A 19969-nucleotide genomic window follows, 5' to 3' on the forward strand; every position below is an offset into this window, starting at 1 on the left:
TACAATCAATAAATTCATTTGAAGAGGAAAGCGTTTTCCATAATTTGTACTTCTGGAAAGTCTCCGAGCTGGTGGATGTGTGTGTATATATATATGTATACGAAAAAGGTAATAAGTTAGTCTCACACACACACAAAGACTAAGGTTTGCCTGTACGGTTGTAAGAAATGTTTTTAATTGCCCAAAGCATCACTTCTGCTGCGCTTAGAAGCGGTGCCTTCTATCATCCTTGAACAAGTGGCAGGGTAGATCAGTCATACAATAAATCGCCATAAAAATATGGCAACAACAACCAAAAAACCCCAAACCCACTGCTGGTTAATTCAATACACTGAAAAATAGTAAACCACAGAATAACCAACCTTCTTTAACGAACCATTTTCCAGGAACACAGCTTTTTCCCTGTCCCTCCCCACCAGTCATGAAACAAATCCTACCACGCAACCGGCACGGTGTAACACTGAGGAGTGTTTCTTGGGCTTCAAACAGCAAGTGACTGAGTCGTGGGGGTGCAGGGGGCAGGGCACAGGAGGCCTCAGGGCTCGTGGGTATTCCGACCCTCTCTGACTGGGACCAGCCTGCCGTAAGCTGTCATGCTGCACAGGAAACGTAGCGGTACCACAGTTGGGAAGAACAGCTTTTGTCATCCTGCCGGGGCCTCTGTGGGGGAAGCGCACAGGTAGTGACCCAAGGCTCCGGAGGGAGACACACACCAACACGCAGCTGCAGAAGAAGCTTACGAGGGGCAGACTACAGCTGGCACGGGGAAGGAAAGAGGGCAGGCAGGGATCCTTCATCAGCTTTCACAGAGATTATGCGTTCCAAGTTTTTGAAGGCACATCATAAGCTTAGCAGCATTTGGGAGCCATTGGTTCTTGCTGGTCCTACTCAGAGGCTGCAGACAAGAGTGAAGCAGAGGTGAGCTGGAGGTGCTGATCAGAATTTAAGAAAAAAATGGTCAAATTTGTGCTCCTTTCCTAAAATTACGTACTCTCACAGCTCTCAGTATGCCTTTCTTTCCTAGGAAAAATAATAATAAAATAATCTAGTCTAACAGATGTAGGGTCTGCCTGTTGCTCACTAGAAAGGAGCAGGGGAACCAGGGCAAGTGAAGGCAAGTCTGTCCCAATTCACAAGGATAAAAAAAATCAAGGATGGCAGATTTTCCTCCCGTATGAACTGGTTACATCAGTTAAACACATTTTAGAGGGACAGCTCAGCTTTCATAAGCTGGTAGAAGCCAGCACCATCTGATGATGCCCAGAACAAGTCTAAGGTTTTCAGGAAACATAAATAATCCCTTTACAAAAAAGTGCAGGTTAGAGCATAAAGAACCATTTCTCCCTGGAAAAGGAGCTCTGAGCCAGTATCAAAGGTGCTACAAGTGCAGTGTACTGACTAGTGTGAAATGTGGAATGGAGCCATTCAATTTAAAAAAAAAAAAAAAAAAAAGCAACCGTAAACAATCCAGTGTTTATACTCTTTCTATGAGGATCATTAACCTTTTAAGACAGTGCTTTATTCCCCCCTCCCCTTTTTTTTTTTTTCCACTTAAAGCCACAAACCAAAGTATTTAACATTAATCAAGTAATGCTTGCTGGGACTCTCGGGATTTTGAGAAACTATGAACACGATTTGCAATCGAGAGCGTCACGTGAAGGAAAAGATGGCCTTAGTTCGTTTTACAGTGTACGTACATCTGTGTCATTTTCAATGCTACTGTGAGAAAGGCTTTGTCAGGGAGGTTAGTGTTTGTGTACGGATCCTTACATACACAGTGAAGACAAAAGAACCACTGGTAGTTCAAACATTAACAGCCACTACATATTGCTGCAGGTGTAGAGTTAAGTTTGTTTTCACTAATATTAATAACGCAGCCTGCAGCCTGTGCCTTTGTCCACACGTGTAGTTACAATAAATGGAGCAGTGCTCAGAAGCAAGCAGTCAGGTACCCCTGATTTGGCCACAGCATTTAGTAGTTATATACCTTGCCATATGAACACAGTCATATTAGGTTTCATCAGAGGAGCATAATCTAGTAATGATGTATCTGGAAGAAGTTTGGCATGCATGGGGCATCAAAAGAAACTTTACTGCAGGTGCTATTTATCCTACAGGATCACAGTGCATAAACAGCAACAGAGTAGAGCATTTCAGTGATTTTACTCAAACAGTTCTGTCTGTCCCTGAGTGCTTTCTGACCACTTTGCTTCCATGGACCTGATCCACTGCCAGCGTTTCAACCTCCGGCTGCGGCTGGGATGGCGCGACATGGTGGATGCGATGCGCCACCCCAATGTGTGCCTTGTGTGGCTTCTCTCGGGCCGGGCTGTGCGATTCGCCGGATGCACGATCTGAAGCAATAGGTGGGATAACTAACGGCCTCTCCTTAATAAGATGTACCTCTGCCGTTTCCCTGGCCAACAGAAACGGAGTGGGATCAGGCATGGCATCCACAGGCTCTCTTAACAGCAGCTTCCGGCTCTCTGATCCTATTCTGTAGGCCTCTTCAAACTCGGGGTTGAGTGGTGTCGACAGACTCTTCTTCATCCTGCGTCGTGGAGTCTCCGGCAGTTTATCTTTGGGAGGGGACGGCTTATAGTTGGACAACACGGGACTGCCAGAAGGGGTCCCCTCTGAAGTCCCGCTTGAGCTCATCAGCTTCTTCTTAGTAGCGTGCAGCTGAGAAGTTAAATAAGCAATAGTGCTCGCTCTCTGCTCTAGTTCACTTGACAACATATTGAGCTTATGGCTTTTCATTTTTAACTCTTCCAAATACTTCTTTTCTCTTTCTTTAATAGTGTTTTCCAGCACCATTATCATCGCATTCTTTTGTTCAAGTTCTTTCAATAATTCATTATTTTCAGCCTCTTTGGCTTTCAGCTGAGCTTCAAGATCTTCACACTTCCTTTTGAGTTCATCACTTCTTGAACTACCATTTCCTACAAGAATAGAAAAAGCAGAAGTGTTCCAAATTAATGATGGCCACTAAGTAGAACAGTGCAATAGGGTTCCTTTTGCTATCTCAAAGCCATAAGAGAACTCCCAAGACTACCTTCAGCTAATACTCTTAAAACTACTTCAGAAGAACCAGGACAGCTTTTAAGGAAATGATGACGAGCTAGTGCCACTCACCATGGGTTAGTAGCGGTGTTAGTAAGTAGAGATGCTTCGTATGTTCTGGGGAACAGGGATTACAGAAACTATGCTTGCTGAACTTGCTCAAAATTGGAGCCATTTTGCAAATCCTCTGGTTATTAAGAGGAAGTTCTCCCACTGCAAAATGCCAGACTGGCTGTAAAGAGTGATGGAGCTCAGCAGGAAGACATGCCAGGCTTCAGCTTCACCCCTCCATGGGCAGCTGAAGCCCGTGATGCTAAGGCAGAGGTGTGCCCTCTTCCCCAAGGCTTTGCTGCTGCAGAGGTCTCTGTGGGGATCAGGTGTCTGAGCCTGGCTGCCTTCTCTTCTCAAGAGCGCGACACATCACCCCGTAACACCAGGGGTTCTTGCACTGGTGAGGGCACACCGTCAGGAACAGGCAAGGCTGACCCGCCTCAGCGTTCCTGCCCTCACGCCATAGGGCCTGTGGGACGATTTTGTCTCTCTTCCCTCGGTTATTACAGCTGGGCGGCTTCCCAACTGCTCAGCAGAGACCAGCAGCCTGGATTTCTCCAACAACAAGCACCCTATGTCACAGGGCTATCGACTGTGAAGTGTTCGGTAGTGTCCCCTCCACACCGGGCAGTGCCTGTGTTTGGCACAGCATCAGCACAGGTGGCATTGCTGGTAGATCACCTACTCTGAGATTCCTGTGACGAGAAGCATCTGAGCAACTTTGCATTATCAAGGAATAACACTGAATACATGCAAAGTTGCTCAGTTGCTTTGCTAAATTTGCTCATGTTCTCTCTTATCCACAATATACGTCTTGTCCCACACCATCCCTGATCCAGGACGTTACTCCCAGGGAGTATTTTATTCTTGTGCTTCGCGTATTGATAACATAATACATCTAAAATAACTGGAATCTATGATATATATTTATATAAATAAAAGCTTTGTGCTGGGATTACAGTACCAGCTAAGTTTTAATAATAGTCTCACTCTTCTGCTCCTAAAATTCATGTTCCCTGTTCCTACAGAACACGCAGGGAACTCATTGTTTAGTAGGAGCGCGGAGTCGGCAGTTCTACACTCTATTCCTGGCTCTTTCCTATGTGACCTTGTCAAGAACTTGTGACATTTCCTTCATAAATAACAGTAAGTCTGGAAAGGAGAAAACTGTTCTTATACCTTTGGAGTTTATAAAGTCAACATCTGAAGTGGAAAGTATTCTCACCTACTTGTAATGGAGAAAATACAAACATTGAAAAAGATGAGGAAGCTTAACGTGAACATTAAAAGAAAAATGCTATGTATTCCTTACCTGACAAGTCTGAACTCTTTACAGTCAGCTCATAGGTTAAATCTGAGGAAAAAAGTTGTTTATTTTTGTTAGAACTTCATCATCTGCCCCATACCCCGCCTGGTGAGCGTGTTTACAATGGCATACTTCAATAAAAATATAACGAACTCTTCCCCCCGCCCAAAGCAATCACAGGAGATCCACTGATCTGTATGTTATCTGATCTGTACTGCACGTTATCTGATCTGTAGAACAACTGGAACTATCAGGTGACACGCCGCTTTTTTTATAAAAATAATAAAAAAGATCTTTGCTTAATGATCACACAGTTGTGCCCCAAGATACATGCCGATCACCCTAAATACACCCTGGTGGTGGGCTTTGCTGCCAGGTTTCACTGCTGAAGTGGGAAGCAGTTATTCCATTCTTGTGAAAAGAATTAAGCACCGAATGGGCACTGGCATCCTGTCCCGGCTACCTGTGCAGTGCTGCTGCAGGCGTCGGATCTCTGCGTGCAGGCCTTTCAGCGTGTTGGCATGTTCTCGCTGGAGAAACAAGAGATTCTTCTGGGCACTCTGTAGCTGGTTCTCCAGGTTTGATGTTGCCATCCTGAGGCGCAGTCACCCTGTCAGTAAACAGATGTAGAACTGTAACAGTCCGTTATCTTGCACATACACAGATCCTCACTCTACAACCAGGATCTGCAGGAATAGCTGGATTCTACTGTTAATGAACTGGTATGCAATCAAGCAAATGCCACAAAAAGTTTTTCTGCTTCATGACTAGTTTAATTAGAAGTGCTCTAAGTTCATAGAAAGCCTAATTATACTCTAGGCCAGAGCAGCGTAGGGAACTCATTTGTTTGGAGTTAACACATTTAAAGGATTAATTTCAGACAGACAGAGTCACTAATCCTGTTACAAGATTAAAGTGGAGTTCTGAGAAATGGGCTAGTATGTCCCTCTGTCTTGTTGGGGGCTTTCTGCTTACCTCCAGGGATACAGGAATAAGTAACATCCCTGGACAAGAACAAGGAAGAAAGCATTAAAAAGCGCCATCTCTAAAGAGAAACATGGAACAGGGAGTCTGACACACAGCCGGGCCCAGCAGTACCGTCACGGACACGGCTATGGGTGCCTTAGCCGAGATGTGCTCACTGGGACCCGCATGGGAGCCAGCTCTGGCTGCTGCTGGCTGCTACTGCGTTTCCCCAGCCCTAGAGCAGGATCCCGCACCCGCTGCAGGCCCCACGGCACGGGAGACCCCGACGGGCCCGATGACATGGAACAGACAATTGACAAGGACGGTGTTTCATTTAAAGAGAAAGCCAACAGATTTTTCTTGCTCAGGTTCTGAGTACATGGAAAACTGTTACACCGCTGGCTTTCCCTTGCAGAACAGCCTTACAAAACTAGGCCCTGGCTACAGCAGTGCTCAGACTCAAATAAAGGTAGAGCCGGTTCACTGTACGATGCTGAGCGGCACCCCTGAAGACCCCTGCACTGCCAGGGTTACTGCTGCTCCTGACGTACACCCGCAGGCCAAACTGCCGGGACACATCTGTCTGGTAGAGCTGGGTACAGACTCTCAAATGAATTCCCTGGTATAGAGGTAAAAATAGCTCCTTGCGCCAGGCGCATCCAGATGCTTCCTGCAGAGAAGCACACGCCGTGCCTGGGGCTCTCTTCTGCGACATTTAAAGGAGCACCTGGAGGAGCGTCCAGAGAAACACAAACAGGATTTACCAGGTCCCTAGTGATATCTAGTCACCAAGTCTGTCATGACATGACATTGTTTTGTCCTGTTTCCTAGTGAAATTTCAACTCTAAAATAAGTATACTAATGAGAAAAAGTAATGATGACAACATGCAACCCTCCTGCAGCCTCAAAGCACAAAATCACTCGGGTATACTTTTAGTAGTTCTCAAATTTCGCTGTGTGATCATTACCCCTCTCTGCACACACAGAGCCATGATGCTACAGCCAGGACGCATGGTGCTGCTCCACCTACAGCGGGGTTTAGAGTTTAGAAGAACTTTCCAGAAACACGTGTCCTTAATAACTCCACATTACTACACTTAACATTTCTTTAGCAAAAAATCTGTCATGCTTGGGAAACGCTGGGAAGCCAGCCTTCTCAGAAGCACGGCAACAGCACAAAAACAGGTGCACAGACAAGTTGTAGAGAGCCGGGCTCCCGGGGACACCAGTGACAGGCAGTGGCATACGCTGGGTGGGAATTACACAAGCGCTGGTGGGAGAAATGGCCTCTGGGGGACGGAGCAGCACAGGGAACTCTGTCACAGCCCCTGGGCTACCACCAGGAGCAAGGAGGAGAGGTTTGTCCCAGCACAGCTGAGGGTCTCTGGCCTGTCGGGGCTGGGAGCCACAGCGGCCCCCTCCTGCCACTAAGTAACCCAGGCACAGAGGGGGAGGCTGGGTTAAACACTGCTGATGCAGGAGGAGCATTAGCTTTGTCATTACAGTAGTAAAAGCTAAATTCTGTTATCTGTGTAGTTTTGTAAAAACAATTACAGTATTTGGGTTACAAAGATAAGTAAAGAATCAGGACTCCCGTTGCCTGGACAACCATCTGCAACAGCATTACAACCTCGGTCTGCAACTACGGGACCACATGCTGTGCGTAACATAGACCTTCATTCTGTCACACTCAAGTGTCTTCCATTGGGCTCTTTTTGCTATGTAGTTTTATGACAAAAATTTGAGTCTGCAAGTTTAAAATTGGTAGAACATACACTCAGAGAAAGTAACACACTTTTGTCATTCCTAAACATAACACAGCCCTGTGTTTAATTTTATACTTTTTACTCCCACAAAGAACAGCAGACTCAGTGCTCCTGCGCCTTGGTAAAAACATTTCTTTTTTTTTTTTGGGGGGGGGGGGAGGAGGGGGACAAATAAACACACACAGAGCGCCGCCTTGATTTCATGTGTGACCTTAACTGACATCATCAACTGACTTATCGCTACAGAAGCACGTATTTGTAAGAAAAATAAAGTGAAGGTATAAAAGACTTGAAAGGAATCCACTTCCGTGCAAGGGGCAAACCAGAGCTTTCGGTTACTTTGTAACAGAGATCAAAGGTTAAATTCAGCGCTGGAGAAGAATGAGGGTTAGCAGTGCCAACCTGCGCTTTGTTGAGCAAACAGGTCATTTCTCAATCACCATCATTAGCAAACAAGCAAAAATTACGGACCAAAAATATTCTGAAAAGAGGTTTCTGGGTTGGCTAAATAAGAAATAAACTGAGTTGTGTGTACAGGCTCTCGCTCTATGACTTCTGAAGAGGGGCTCACCTGAGGCGTGAGCAGTTTCCGCAGCCAGGAGCGGAGGCACCGGGACACTCCATGACTCCCACGGTGGCACCCCCTCGCTCCCACAGCGTCAGAGGACTCTGAAGATGGACCACGCAGTCCATAACAATCACCGTGGGCACCATGACTTTTAAGGGTTAACAATATTTTAGCTGTGTTGCACTTTCAAAGTGCCACCATCTTGTTTGCAAAGCTGACTTCAGACAGGCAGAAGCTTTACTGAATCATCCAATTTCGTAAGTGATCACACCCTTACCCACCGAATATGACAGCAGAATAAATCCTGCAGAGCCCATGCCCTCACCATAGCGGGAGCCCAGAGCACATGGCAGACAAAGGCTCAGGAGGGATTTTTAATCAAGAAACATATTTTCCAAAAGAAACTCTTAAGCACTGACAGTGCTAAGGGAAAGAGCAGCCTACCCATAATATCCCAAAGCCTTAACTGTCACAGTGGTTACGAACGGCAGCTTTATGCCTGTAACTACCATCTGAACAGGAAAAGACTTCAGAAACAAACAACATTCATAACTCAGTCCTTGCAAATAAATGTGGTTTTTAAAAACTAGTTTCTAAATGTTAGTAAAAGCAAAATAAGGCTGTCACTATTAATCTCCTCAATTGTTTTTTCACCTTGATCTCTTGCATCTTAAAGATCACACTAGGATTAGCTACTGTGAAGAAACAAACAATAATTGGAGGCAGGCTAGTTTTATGGGCTTCGGAAGAAAATAAAAATTACCAGCACCAGAGCATCGTCTCCCCTGCAGCACCGGTAAGTTAATCAGTGAGAGCAATTAAATCAATCCACTATGAATTTTATCTGCAGCCCCTCTGCCCTGAGGATAAAGGATGGGAGGGCTGTTTCGCACAAGCCTTCTGCAGCCTTCCCGTGCTCTTCCTCCCCCCTCAGCCTGGCTGCTGCCTGGCCCCTCTCTTTGCCTTCACGGGAAAGGGAATGCCGCCACCGGGAAGTCAGGGCTTCCACAGAATGCCTGGGCAGGGCGTCAGTTCGAACGCCACTCTATCCCGCCCAGTCACGTCTTTTTAGACGGCACATACAAACACCGTGCAATCCGTGCACCCGTGCTCTGGGAAACAGCCAAAACCATAGACCGTAGAAGCAGGGAAAGGGGAAAGTGTCTTGGATAGACAGTGACTATACAAATACACTTTTGCTATGAAATCTGCTTAGAATTGCACAAATTAGTATCAACAATATATTCTCCAAGCCATTTGTTATTTTGTAGCTATTTTAGGCCAAACAGGTTTTTAGACCAAATGTGTTTAAAACACAAAATTAGACCTAATATTATTCAAGTCTGAGATCTGGATGAACTGGATTTCAACTGTATACACATTATCTGCCACCCAAGCTCTCATTAGTACAATATTAAAAATATTTTTGATTGCTTTTGCAGACAAATTTACAAGGAAATTTCTATCACACAAGTGAGGGAAGAAAAAAATTCACATCTGCAGTCTGATTAATTAGCTCTCAGATGCCCACAGATCGCCTCCATTTCACCCAGTTCTACGTTCAGCAATATTTTTCCCTGTAGGAACTTTTTTAGCCAATGCCTAACTAAAAAGCTGGCCAAACTGCCAAAGCAGAAGCCAGCTAAAGAGAAAATATTTCTATTTCTAGAATAATATCAAATTGGTTTATGTTCCTAGAGCTAATACAACTGAATTTGAAACAAAAAGACTGAAAATATAGATAGGATATATAGTAAGTTAGGCCAACAACCTAGACAATAATTTGTTGTTGGGTAAATTTACCAAAGAGACCATTTCTGAAGAGCAGAAACATGGGGTTAGAAGGAGGGAAAAACCTTCTCAGCATGACGTGGTAGAATCGCTCTGGCAATTGTTCTGCGTTTGAGTCAGACAAGAGAAGTATCTTCAGACACCAGAATAAAGATTACCTTAAAGAGCTCGGAGACACCACGGGTATTTTGTATAGAGACAGAGCCTGGGAGAGAAGCAGACGTCCTGGCTGTGACCCTCCTGGATGCTCACATCCACGATGCTTCTGCAGGACAGGGCAAGAGGGGACATTACTTGCTCAACAGAGACTCAGTGCTATATGTTGTCCAAATTGTTATGATTTGGCGCGATTATGCCCTTAAATATTCCACCCAAATCATGTATTTCAATTTAAAGCATTCTTGCTGAAAACTGTTCTGTGGGGTAGGGTGGCAGCAAGAAAATATGCTTGTTTATGACTGGTAAGTCATTTGCATACAACTTTCTAAGTCACTTAGTTTTGAATAATTAGATTATAAAACACTTGAACAATTGGATTATTAAAACACTGAAGGCGTTCATTTCTGTTTTTCCCACTCACAACCAGTTTGCCTATTTTGTACATTTCATAACATCTTACAACTGATGAACTTCCTTGATTCTGTAGGTTGTGTAAAGACTCAGGGACATCATGCAAAAATATAAACTCAGTTTTAAAGCCAGAAACACTGACAACTGTCACAAAGTTAAACCATGCACTGAAACTTAAAAAACTTATTCTGAATTGACAGCACCCCTTTAATTCCACATTCTCACCATTAATGAAGGCTACTACAATTGCATAGAACATTTTATTTAACGTTAGTCTCAAATTTGTCAGCAGCTCCTAGGATAGATGCAAGTGAGACCTACTGACCCATGCAATCTCAGTCAGAAAGCTTTTAAAATGGGATACACTCAGGAGATGTGATGAAAAAGAAACAAATATATTAAAAAAGAATTAATGGTCTTGGGAGGGGTCAGTCTAAAGCAAAAAAAAAAAAAAAAGAATCTATTCAGGTATGTCTCCCATTGGGGTTTCAAAGAGGAAACCCTATAGAGCAGTTCTGGGATTGCGCTGAGCTGATTTCATCTTCTGCTCCCTGAAACAAGAAAGAACGTGCAGCCAAGAACAAGGCTATGGTCAAAAAGCACAAGCAAAATAGCAAAATGCAGAGGTCAGCTGAGCCCTTAAAAGCCCAGATGAGCAATCTTCACTCTCTCACCATGGAAATCGGTGGGACAGCTCTCAAAGCAACCCATCTCTGGCTGGATTTCATCAGATAAATTAAGCCAATGCTGGGAAGAAAGCTGTAACTGCATACACCACAGAGCAGTTGTGTCACTACGGTTTCTCCCCTTCCCTCTTGTCTCCAAAGCAACTTCAAAAAAACAAAAAAAGTTTGTTGCGTTCTTATACAAAAGGAGCTGTGCAATGCGTACGTCACTTGATAAGGATATAAAACGTTAAAAGGGGCATTGCAGCGTTCAGCTCTGTGATGGTAACACACCTCTTTCGCAGCGAGACTGGCACTGAACACCGACAGCGCTGAACCCGTCAGTTACACACGCTGTACGCGGATGGTACACTGCATCCACCCTTAAACACGCAACACTTCTCACTTCTCAGGATCACCAACATCACACGATTTTTCTAGATATAGTTAGAAATGTAGATATAGTTAGAAGCGTAGAAATGTAGACAGCTCAAAGATTGAACCTTCAGTCCTCCAAACGACGGATTCATAATTGCTCTTGAATATAGCCTAGGAGGAACAAATGGAACGAGTTAAAGAGCATTCCTTTGGGAACACTTTAATCCTTGCTGCACCTCAGCTTCTAGTAAAGTGGAGAAGGTAACTTAAATTAACATTCTTGTAACCTCAGCTTAGAAAGGAACTGCTCCATCTCTTTTACAAGTGTGTGTTCTCTTAAAAGGGGAACAAAAATAAATAAATCTTAAACTGAAAATTAAAAATATTAAACAAGGGCTTCCAAAATGCAACTTTGTTAGATGCTCACCATGAACAATTGCTAACATTTTAACAGCCGAATCTTGCCTTGCAGATGATGTGCAGGCTCCAGGCCTTTTCTGATCTTAAGTGTTTGGATAGAGTTCAAAATCTGTCAAGGCAATGAGCATCTGGCTGTGTATTACGTGCCTTTGCGCAAAATCAGAGCATCTCTATACCCCACTGCAAGACAAGAGGAGGGAGACGCTGATCTATGACTTCAGACAGTCCAAAGGAAGCTACTGGAACAAAGCCCAAACAACCACAGTTATTTAACGTTTTCGTTCCTGTTTGGTATGCACTATACAAAACAGAATAACCTCCTTTTACATGGATGGGATGACTGCCACCTGAGAGGCTGCTTTACCTCCCTGCCAACACATAGCCAAATCTTCTTGAAACATGGATGGGCAGGCAGGCCTTCTCCTCTCAACTGCTATCTAGTCAGTGCCCCCTCAAAATGTGGCAAAAACTGCCAAAATGCTTTTTGTATGCTAGACAAAAATACAATTTTAAGAACTAATTAAGGACACAGGAGTCTTCTCGTAAGAACCTTCAAAGTTTTAGCCAGTCCCCATTTTAGAGACCGTCACTAAACCGACCAAACATCTCTAAATAATGTAGCTCTAATGATAAAACGCCCAACTGACAGACTTAGCTGTTCTTTGCTTACATCAGCTCTCCATCTCCAGAGACATATGCCATCACAAAAGCGTTTGTTCAGCTTATTTTGAAGGACATAACAAAAACCCCTGCTGTCTCCACAGCCAATTTGAGGGCTTTGCTATCTTTCTGCTTGGACATTTGCTTTAAGTTCCCCCACCCTCAACTTGGTACCATTACACTTCTACTAATGTAGCTCTGGCAATAACACAGTTTAATAACAGCCTATTACACAGTTTCAGATTTATGGCTGCCCCTCATTTATCTGTGCATTAGACTAAACCACTTTAACTAGTGCAATATTTCTTAAAGTCATGTTATTTGGACTATGTGCTAGACCTACACAACCACCTTCTGAACATCCACCTTCTGTGCTAAAGTATAACATACTTACATGTAAATATTGTCCCAATAACTTGTTTTCATATTCTTTTACTTTGCATGGTTTAAGCCAAGCCAAATTAGTAGTTCTTTCCTGGAGACAACTGAGGGGAAAAAGGAAACGTGCCACTCCTCTCCCAGAGGAAGGATATAATTTTGCTTTCTTAGCTCCTTTTTTATTTCTAACACTTTTCAATGCGATTTTACTCAGTTGTTTCTCTACATGTATTCCCCTCCATTTTCTGATCAGAGATTCTGCAGACTCTTACAGTTAATCTCCGAGTGTCCCTGAGGAAGCAGAGATTTTAGTATTTTAGTAAGAAAATAATTTTTTGTTACTCCAACAGCAATTGGTATGACAGCAGGAAGAATAACAGAGTGGACACACTCCTGGTAGCAATGATTTAATTCTGCTAGATGCTCTAAACGAACAAGCTGGTACTTGGCACAGAAATCGCTGACTGCTTACGTGCCCAACTGTCTGCCTGAAGTCATGAGGACTGACAGGAATAATTCACGTGGAATTTTCTCCGTCCTTGAGACCACAGAAACCCAGAGCTATCACAATGGAAGAGGACTAAAAGTAATCAGATGTTAAGATCACTACCATGACAGAGACTATTAGAAAATCAAATCAAATGGTCCTGCAGTGGCATTTTATACAGATACAATTATTCTGACCAATACCAGGGTATCTAATGCTACGGCTGTGCAGCTGACATGCAGAAATAGCTTACTCTGGCAGAAAACACTGAAAATGACCTAATTTGGGTATAATTCACTTTAGGGAAACAAAGAAGGTATCATCTAAATAACACCGATTACTTCAGAAGAACCCCTTTAACAATTACGAAGTCCATGTAATTTTTATTTTTTTAAAGTGACAGTAAAAGCCCTCATGAGTAATTCAGAGGAACAGGTTGGTTCTCTTCTGCTTTCTATTGTATTCACCCCTTCATTCTGAGGACAGAATAGTTTGTTATTTTAATATAACCTCCATCAAACCCACAGAACACAGACTGCACCCAATCACAACTAGACAGTTGTTACATTGCAAAGACACGTGTTAGTTTTTCTAGTGAAGATAATTTCTTTTGTCAGAAGGGGAATGACAAGAAAATTAATATCCAATTCCCCCAGACTAACACAATCTCAATGTTACATATAAAAACGAGCCTGATTCTATTTCTTTCAAAGTCATTAAGAAAGTTCTCCAGCTTCAGTTAAAGCTGAATCAGGACTTAAGCTAGTAAGGTGGGCTGTGGGAGGTTTTTGTACAAGGATCTGTTAAGCAGAACTCCAAATTTATGCTTAGAAATAATGCTATACTGTGGAAAAGTCGAGGTTTTTGGTAGGGTTTTTTTTTTTTCAGATATCAAACGTTCACTTACGAACACTTCATGTCCTCTTTTAATTTTATTCACTATGATCCGTAACATGTGAATCGCACAAGAACTCAAAGAAAATGTATTTGTGTCATTTTCAAAAATTTGCCAGTTCTGAAGGCTTGCTGAAACCCAAACCAAAAAAATTACTATGCTGGTTTCACATAGGCAACTTGGGTGGGCATCTTCCTCCCCCATAACAGGAAAATAACCTGCCACCACACAGACACGCAACTGTTCAGCCATCCAGCCTAGCTGTGACTTTGTCTCACCCATTCCACTCGCATACACTGAGCACGCCTTTACTGTCGCGTTTCTGAAATGCTCCGAAATCACCTTCCTGGTCATTCAGTGAACCAGGTCATGGAACTGGTCCAGCTGAAAACAAACCCGTTTTTCCACTGGCTATTTTTCAAGTGACAGGTTCACCATGCAGCACTACAAACACCTGTGCGGCTGATGGGGAAGGTTGAAAAAATAAATAATTAAAGAATTTTTAAAAAAAAAAAAAAAAAAAATCAGTAACCAGAGTGGGAGGGTGGTACAGACAGAATTGCTTCCCGCAACAGTGCCAGCTCCGGACACTCACCTGAGCTTGAGCTCCTACTGCAAGAACTGCAAAAATGATGATTTTTAGAGTTTACCTGGAATATTTGTGAAACATCAAAAGGCACTAAAGCCTTACAGCAAGCTAAATAAATCTGTCCTAGGAGAGATCCATTTACAGAGAATAGCTACTGAAACAGCACTCTACAGAATAGCACAACTATTTTTCAGGCAAGTTTAACAGGCTGAGGAGTATGCTTTTCTCTAATGCATTCTGTGATGCTGTTTCATAAGTCATTGATTTTATTATTTTAGAACAGCAACTACGATCAACCATACAGAAATTGGTCTCCACTTTGCTAAAGTAAAGGTTTTGAGATCTGCTGATGAAGGATATCTAGTGGTAGTGACGACCTATATCTAAGTCCTCTCTTAAGCAAGTATAAGATTTTTTTTTTTAAGTAAAGTTTTTATTTTTCTTAAGTAAAAAGAATGTCAGGACAAAGAGTTTCAAACAGAGGTGCTTTATACTCTTACTTGCATAATCCAGGTATCTCAAATTGAGACAATGAAACAGCACACAGTTTAACTCAAGCTTTCACGAGGAACAGAAAGCAAACAAGCACACATACTTTTATGACAAAGGAAACCTGCCACTAATGACATAATTCACACAATTTTTCCACACAGATGGACACTTCCTAAGCTCGACACCTCCACTCCACAGAGATGCGATATGCTGCACCTTTTGTCCCTTCCTCTGGGCCCTGACTCAGATCACAGGGAGCTACTCTTCCCTGGCGTATTTTCAGCCTTTCTAGAGGCAGCTATCATTCTGTTTAGGGAGCAGCCATGAAATTTTAGTTTTCAGACAAGCAATGTTTTTAAACAACATTGATCTTAAATCCTGTCACTCACCCAAATAATTAAGACCAACAAGCAGCAACGTATTTTAAGTAGAAACCAAAGGTTTTCTAGGAGTGAAGTGAGAGTAAACATGGTCCTCAATAGCAGGAAAGAAACCATGATCCAAAGAAAAGGCTTTTTTTCAAGGATTATTTAAAAAACCCCCAAAAGAACAGCTTACAGAAGTTCTGATACACTCAAGAACATTGTCTTCAGCAATATTTTGTCATGCCTCTAACTTCTAGTAGTAAATAAATGTATTGCTCCCATTTACAGTACCACGCTCTTTAATATCACCAGGAGAAATGAGCTGGTAGATAACTGTAAAAAATTACTAGAGAAAATTATTCACTGATCGCATGGAGATACTGACTAACACCCATTATCACACTGCTGGACATCCTTGTTTAGAGGAAGACAATTTTTATGTCACTTAAAAATGAGCACAGAGACTAAATCAGACACACAGTCATTGAAGATACTACAGTCAGATACATAAAGGATGCCAGGTCGCACCAAGCAAGTAAAGGAATCAGAGGTAGCAACCGGGGGGCTAACATTCAAACTTGGCTCCACTAAATGCACTATTCATTATCTTCATTTGCTTTTTCAGATATTGCATTAGCTTAATGCGCAAGAAAGGAGCGGAGAGTTTGTTTGGGCATGCTGCAGAGGCAAAGGAAACCAGAGCTCTAGTGATAATATTTCTGCCTGAACAAAGGGCACCCTCCCCGCTTCAACTCCACCCCGGCTCTGGGCCGCGGCACTCAGCACCATTGTTCCCAGGGCCAGGACAAGCTCTACCAGAGACTGTTCGGACAATACTGGTATGGTTACACACGATTAGCTTATTGCAGCATATTCGTATCAATAACAACAGTGTGGAAGCTGCAATAAGGAACACAAACATCTATGCTTTTCAGCATTTCACAATGTTTTATTGTGTGCTGCAGCAGACATGAAAGAGGCTGCAGAAAGCCAAACCAGCGACCTTTCATGCAACTATCTTTTTTATCAACCGCAAAATCCTCAGATTTTTCCTTTCTTCATCAGTGGCTTTGCTTTTCAAACCAGCAGTAGGAAAAGCTATGCACTTGTCTACTCAGAATGCATTTAACTATTTCCCCTACAGCATCAACATTAAGTTATCTGATACACTGATTTTTCAGTAAATCACTGCTAACCGAAAACCACCACTGCTACTAACAGACACACATATATATACAGATACACAAATATACATAAAGTGTCACTTGTCAGCAAAAAAATTCTTAAGCATTACAAATGGTTTCAGAAAGATGAAGGTGTCTATTCTCTCTACAAAGTAAACTACAATTTGCTACATTTTTTTCAAAATTTACCATGAAAAATGAGGTTAAACATAAACTTGAGTAAAAATATTAATTACAGAATAGTATTCTCTTTACACAAGTAAGTATTAAAATGCATTGTGAATCCTGTGGACAAAAAAGTAATCCTTCAAAGTTTTGCTACTTCAACAACACGGTTTTTTAACCCATAAAAAAAGTAATGCAACACCTAGAAATGAGAGTCTGACACAGTATCAAAAGTAAACTTGCAAACGAGTTTATTACAACTGTATTCCCTCTACTGTACCATGTATAATGTTCAAGAAATATTTCACTTTACATTATGTCCCACATTCTGGAATAATAGCACTGGGAGTTTTTTATTCTGCCTACTGCTGTTAAAGGATTGACTAATGTAGTAGATCTGTATATACAAATACATTGTCCTTAATACCCACAGCCTCTTGAATTAGGGCACACAGAGGAACAGTTTGATTTTTTTTAACTCCAATGATAAAATACATTTTTAAAAAAATCATTTAAAAGCCCTTGAAGTACGCAATTATATCTGAAATCTGAAGTAAATGAAACAACTTTAAGGAATGAAATAAGATTGCTATTTTAGAATTTGCAGCAACTACTGGACTGAAAACTACATACAGCATTTGGATTGGTCATGACGCCTTCATCTTTTCTAAGGGGATGGGGGAGGAAACTTTACAGATATACTTAGCAGAAGTACAGTAATAGAATGAAAACAAGTAGCTATGCATCAGTTTAGCCAATATTCTTTTTGTCCACTTATGCAGCTAATACTTTCCTCTGTCATGACCACTCGATCTTTGTTGTTTCACTAAAAATGACTGCTGGAACCTCAGTACAATGAAAAGCTTGAAAAATTAGCAATATTACAAGTCTCCCATTATCTGTTTATAAAACACTTGCTTTAAATAATCAAACCAAAAAACATTGCGCAGTTTAAGAACATAAACGTCTGTATTCTGTATTTAATCTAACCTCTCCCAGAGGTTGTCATAATAAAGCACTACAGAACTACATTCACTAATGAGCAAGTTATATGGAAAAAAGGCACTGTATTTACAGTCATATCCATTTATCTTTTTTTTTTAATTACGGAGCATAATTTATATTGCAAAAGCATCACTAAAGCTTTTTATGCTTAAGCATCTTACCATCTAGGCAAAGCCAACAAGTACCCTGGATGCTACTTATGCACCTGCAATGCAGATCAAAATGGACAATTCCATCCTCAGGGCTGCCTCAGCTTCTCTGCTTTTATTTACCTTCGCTGTCTCAGTTTAACACAATTTAATACGGCAAACTCCAACGCATACCCCTGTTGTCCACACGGTGGGAAGGGCCCCTGCTCCCTCCCTGCTGTCCCACCCTGTCCTGCGTAGGGAAACAGCATCTATGCGGCTGGAAGAATCTCCATGTCTGAGAATGCCCTGCACTTCTTTGCTGCCATATCCACAAGCGACAGGCGTTATCTTCAGAGGGAAAAAAATCTCCTCATCTCAAATGAAGATTATTCCCTACCTTCTCCAAAATGGACCCGATCCATATCCATCCTTCTTCCTTTTGCAGGCCCCGTGTTACCCATAAAAATGACACTGTTGTCACTTTCTAAAGTGAAAACGTACCATACAAAAGGAGGCTGTGCAGGATGGAGGAGGATGGGATGCAAAGCCTGCCCCAGCGGGTGTGGGGGGAGTCAGCAGCCCCACCGAAGCCCCCCTGAGCTGTGCAGAGGGAGGCTGGGGAGGGCGGTGGACGGCCGGGCGGCTCCCCTGAGCCAGGACAGCTTCGCAGACAGAAATGAAAGAAACGTCCTTGCCCCTGAGCCCGCAGAAACAGGAAGATAAGGGGTAAAGCGAGCCGCACCCCTTTTCTCCTCCGCTGCTCTAGTGACCAGAAAAGGGGCCTTTTATGCTCTAAAGAGAGAAAAGGAGGCACTTTGGTCCGGCGCCAGCGCACCCCGGGACGGGCAGCCGCAGCCCACCCCGCACGCCCGGCGCTGGCTCCGCGCCGCACCACAGCGGGCGGCACTGGCCGCCCTCGCCGCGACGGAGCTCCTTCTCCCCCGAGGCGCTGCTCTTCAGCCGCCGCGGGCCCCGGCACCGCCACCGCCGCCCGTAACGCCGAGAGGGGACAGCGGGCACCACGACAACCGCCGCCTACGGGGGGGGGGACCGGCCTCACAACGCGGCGGCGGGCGGGGAGGGTCTGCGGGGCCGCCCAGGAGACTGGCGGTGGGTGCGTGTGAGGGAGGAAAGGCCTCGGCCCCCTCCCGGAGCGGCCATGCCGCTGACCCGCCCCGGGGGGATCGCGATGCCGTTAACGCCCCCTCAGCCGGTGGAGGGGACAGGTGCCGTCGTGTCCCCCCACCCCTCAGCCGGCCCGGGGCCGCCACCGCCCACCGTCCCCTCACCTGCTCAGCCCTCCGCGGCGCTGCCGAGGCGGCTCCCTCCCGCCGCAGGCCCCCACGGCCGCAGCGTGCCGCCCACCCCTCGCCGGGTCAGGCGCTGCCGGCGCTCATCGCCCCTTGCCCGCCACCAGCCCGAAGGAGCCGCGGGTCGCCCCGCGGGGCCGGCACTTACCGGCCGCGGGGGGGGACCAAAGCAGGGGGGGGGACAGCGGGCCCGGGGGCGGTGGCGCAGGCGCAGGTGCGGCTGCGGCAGCCCGGCCCGTCGCTATGGCAACAGGGGGTCAGCGCTGGCAGCGGCCGCGGCTTTGGCCCCGCCCACCGGGAGGGGCGCGCGCGTGTATGTGCGGGGGGCAGCGCGCAGGTATGTGCGGGTGCTGCGCGTGCCCCTGGGCATGGAGAAGGTGCGCGTGTGTCTGCGCGTCTGGAGCGGCACATGCGTGCGGAGGCATGAAGCGGTGTGTGCGCACACACAGGCGAGCGGGGCGGGGGGGCTGGAAACACGCTCCAAAGGGCCATGACAGCGTGGGTGTGCGGATGCGGGGCGGGGGAAGGAGGGGGAATGTTTGTGCTGCTGGCACTATGTCACATATGTCTCCCCATGCCCAAGCAGTTCATGGCCACAGGCGTGTGAATTTCCCCGCAAGCCCTCCCAAACGCGCACCGGGGCCCCAGCGCAGCAAGCCGCCAGGGGTGGGATCTCTGCAGCCCGTCCATCCCCGCACTCGCACCGGGATCCGCACAGCCAGGTGCCTGCGACCCGAAACTGCCCACCGGCTGGGTGGGCCCTG

General features: G+C 44.7%; 1 protein-coding gene across 3 annotated transcripts; it reads right to left on the reverse strand.

Moving 5' to 3' along the window:
- Window positions 1-38: 38 nt before the first annotated feature.
- Window positions 39-19372, reverse strand: CCDC92 (coiled-coil domain containing 92). 3 transcript variants are annotated; one of them, XM_054220030.1, is made up of 6 exons: window positions 19185-19372; window positions 11041-11183; window positions 9670-9776; window positions 4884-5030; window positions 4427-4468; window positions 39-2942 (listed from the first exon to the last, which is right to left on the reverse strand). In XM_054220030.1, exons 4-6 carry the CDS (start codon window positions 5011-5013, stop codon window positions 2167-2169), a joined length of 948 nt encoding a protein of 315 aa, XP_054076005.1. In that variant the 5' UTR covers window positions 5014-5030; window positions 9670-9776; window positions 11041-11183; window positions 19185-19372; the 3' UTR covers window positions 39-2166. The 3 variants fall into 3 exon arrangements, with proteins under 3 accessions (XP_054076005.1, XP_054076006.1, XP_054076007.1); XM_054220031.1 differs by lacking the exon at window positions 11041-11183; XM_054220032.1 differs by lacking the exons at window positions 9670-9776; window positions 11041-11183.
- Between the last annotated feature and the right edge of the window lie 597 nt (window positions 19373-19969).

The sequence above is a fragment of the Rissa tridactyla genome, chromosome 13, assembly GCF_028500815.1.
Source record: "Rissa tridactyla isolate bRisTri1 chromosome 13, bRisTri1.patW.cur.20221130, whole genome shotgun sequence".
NCBI classification, from domain to species: Eukaryota; Metazoa; Chordata; class Aves; order Charadriiformes; family Laridae; genus Rissa; species Rissa tridactyla.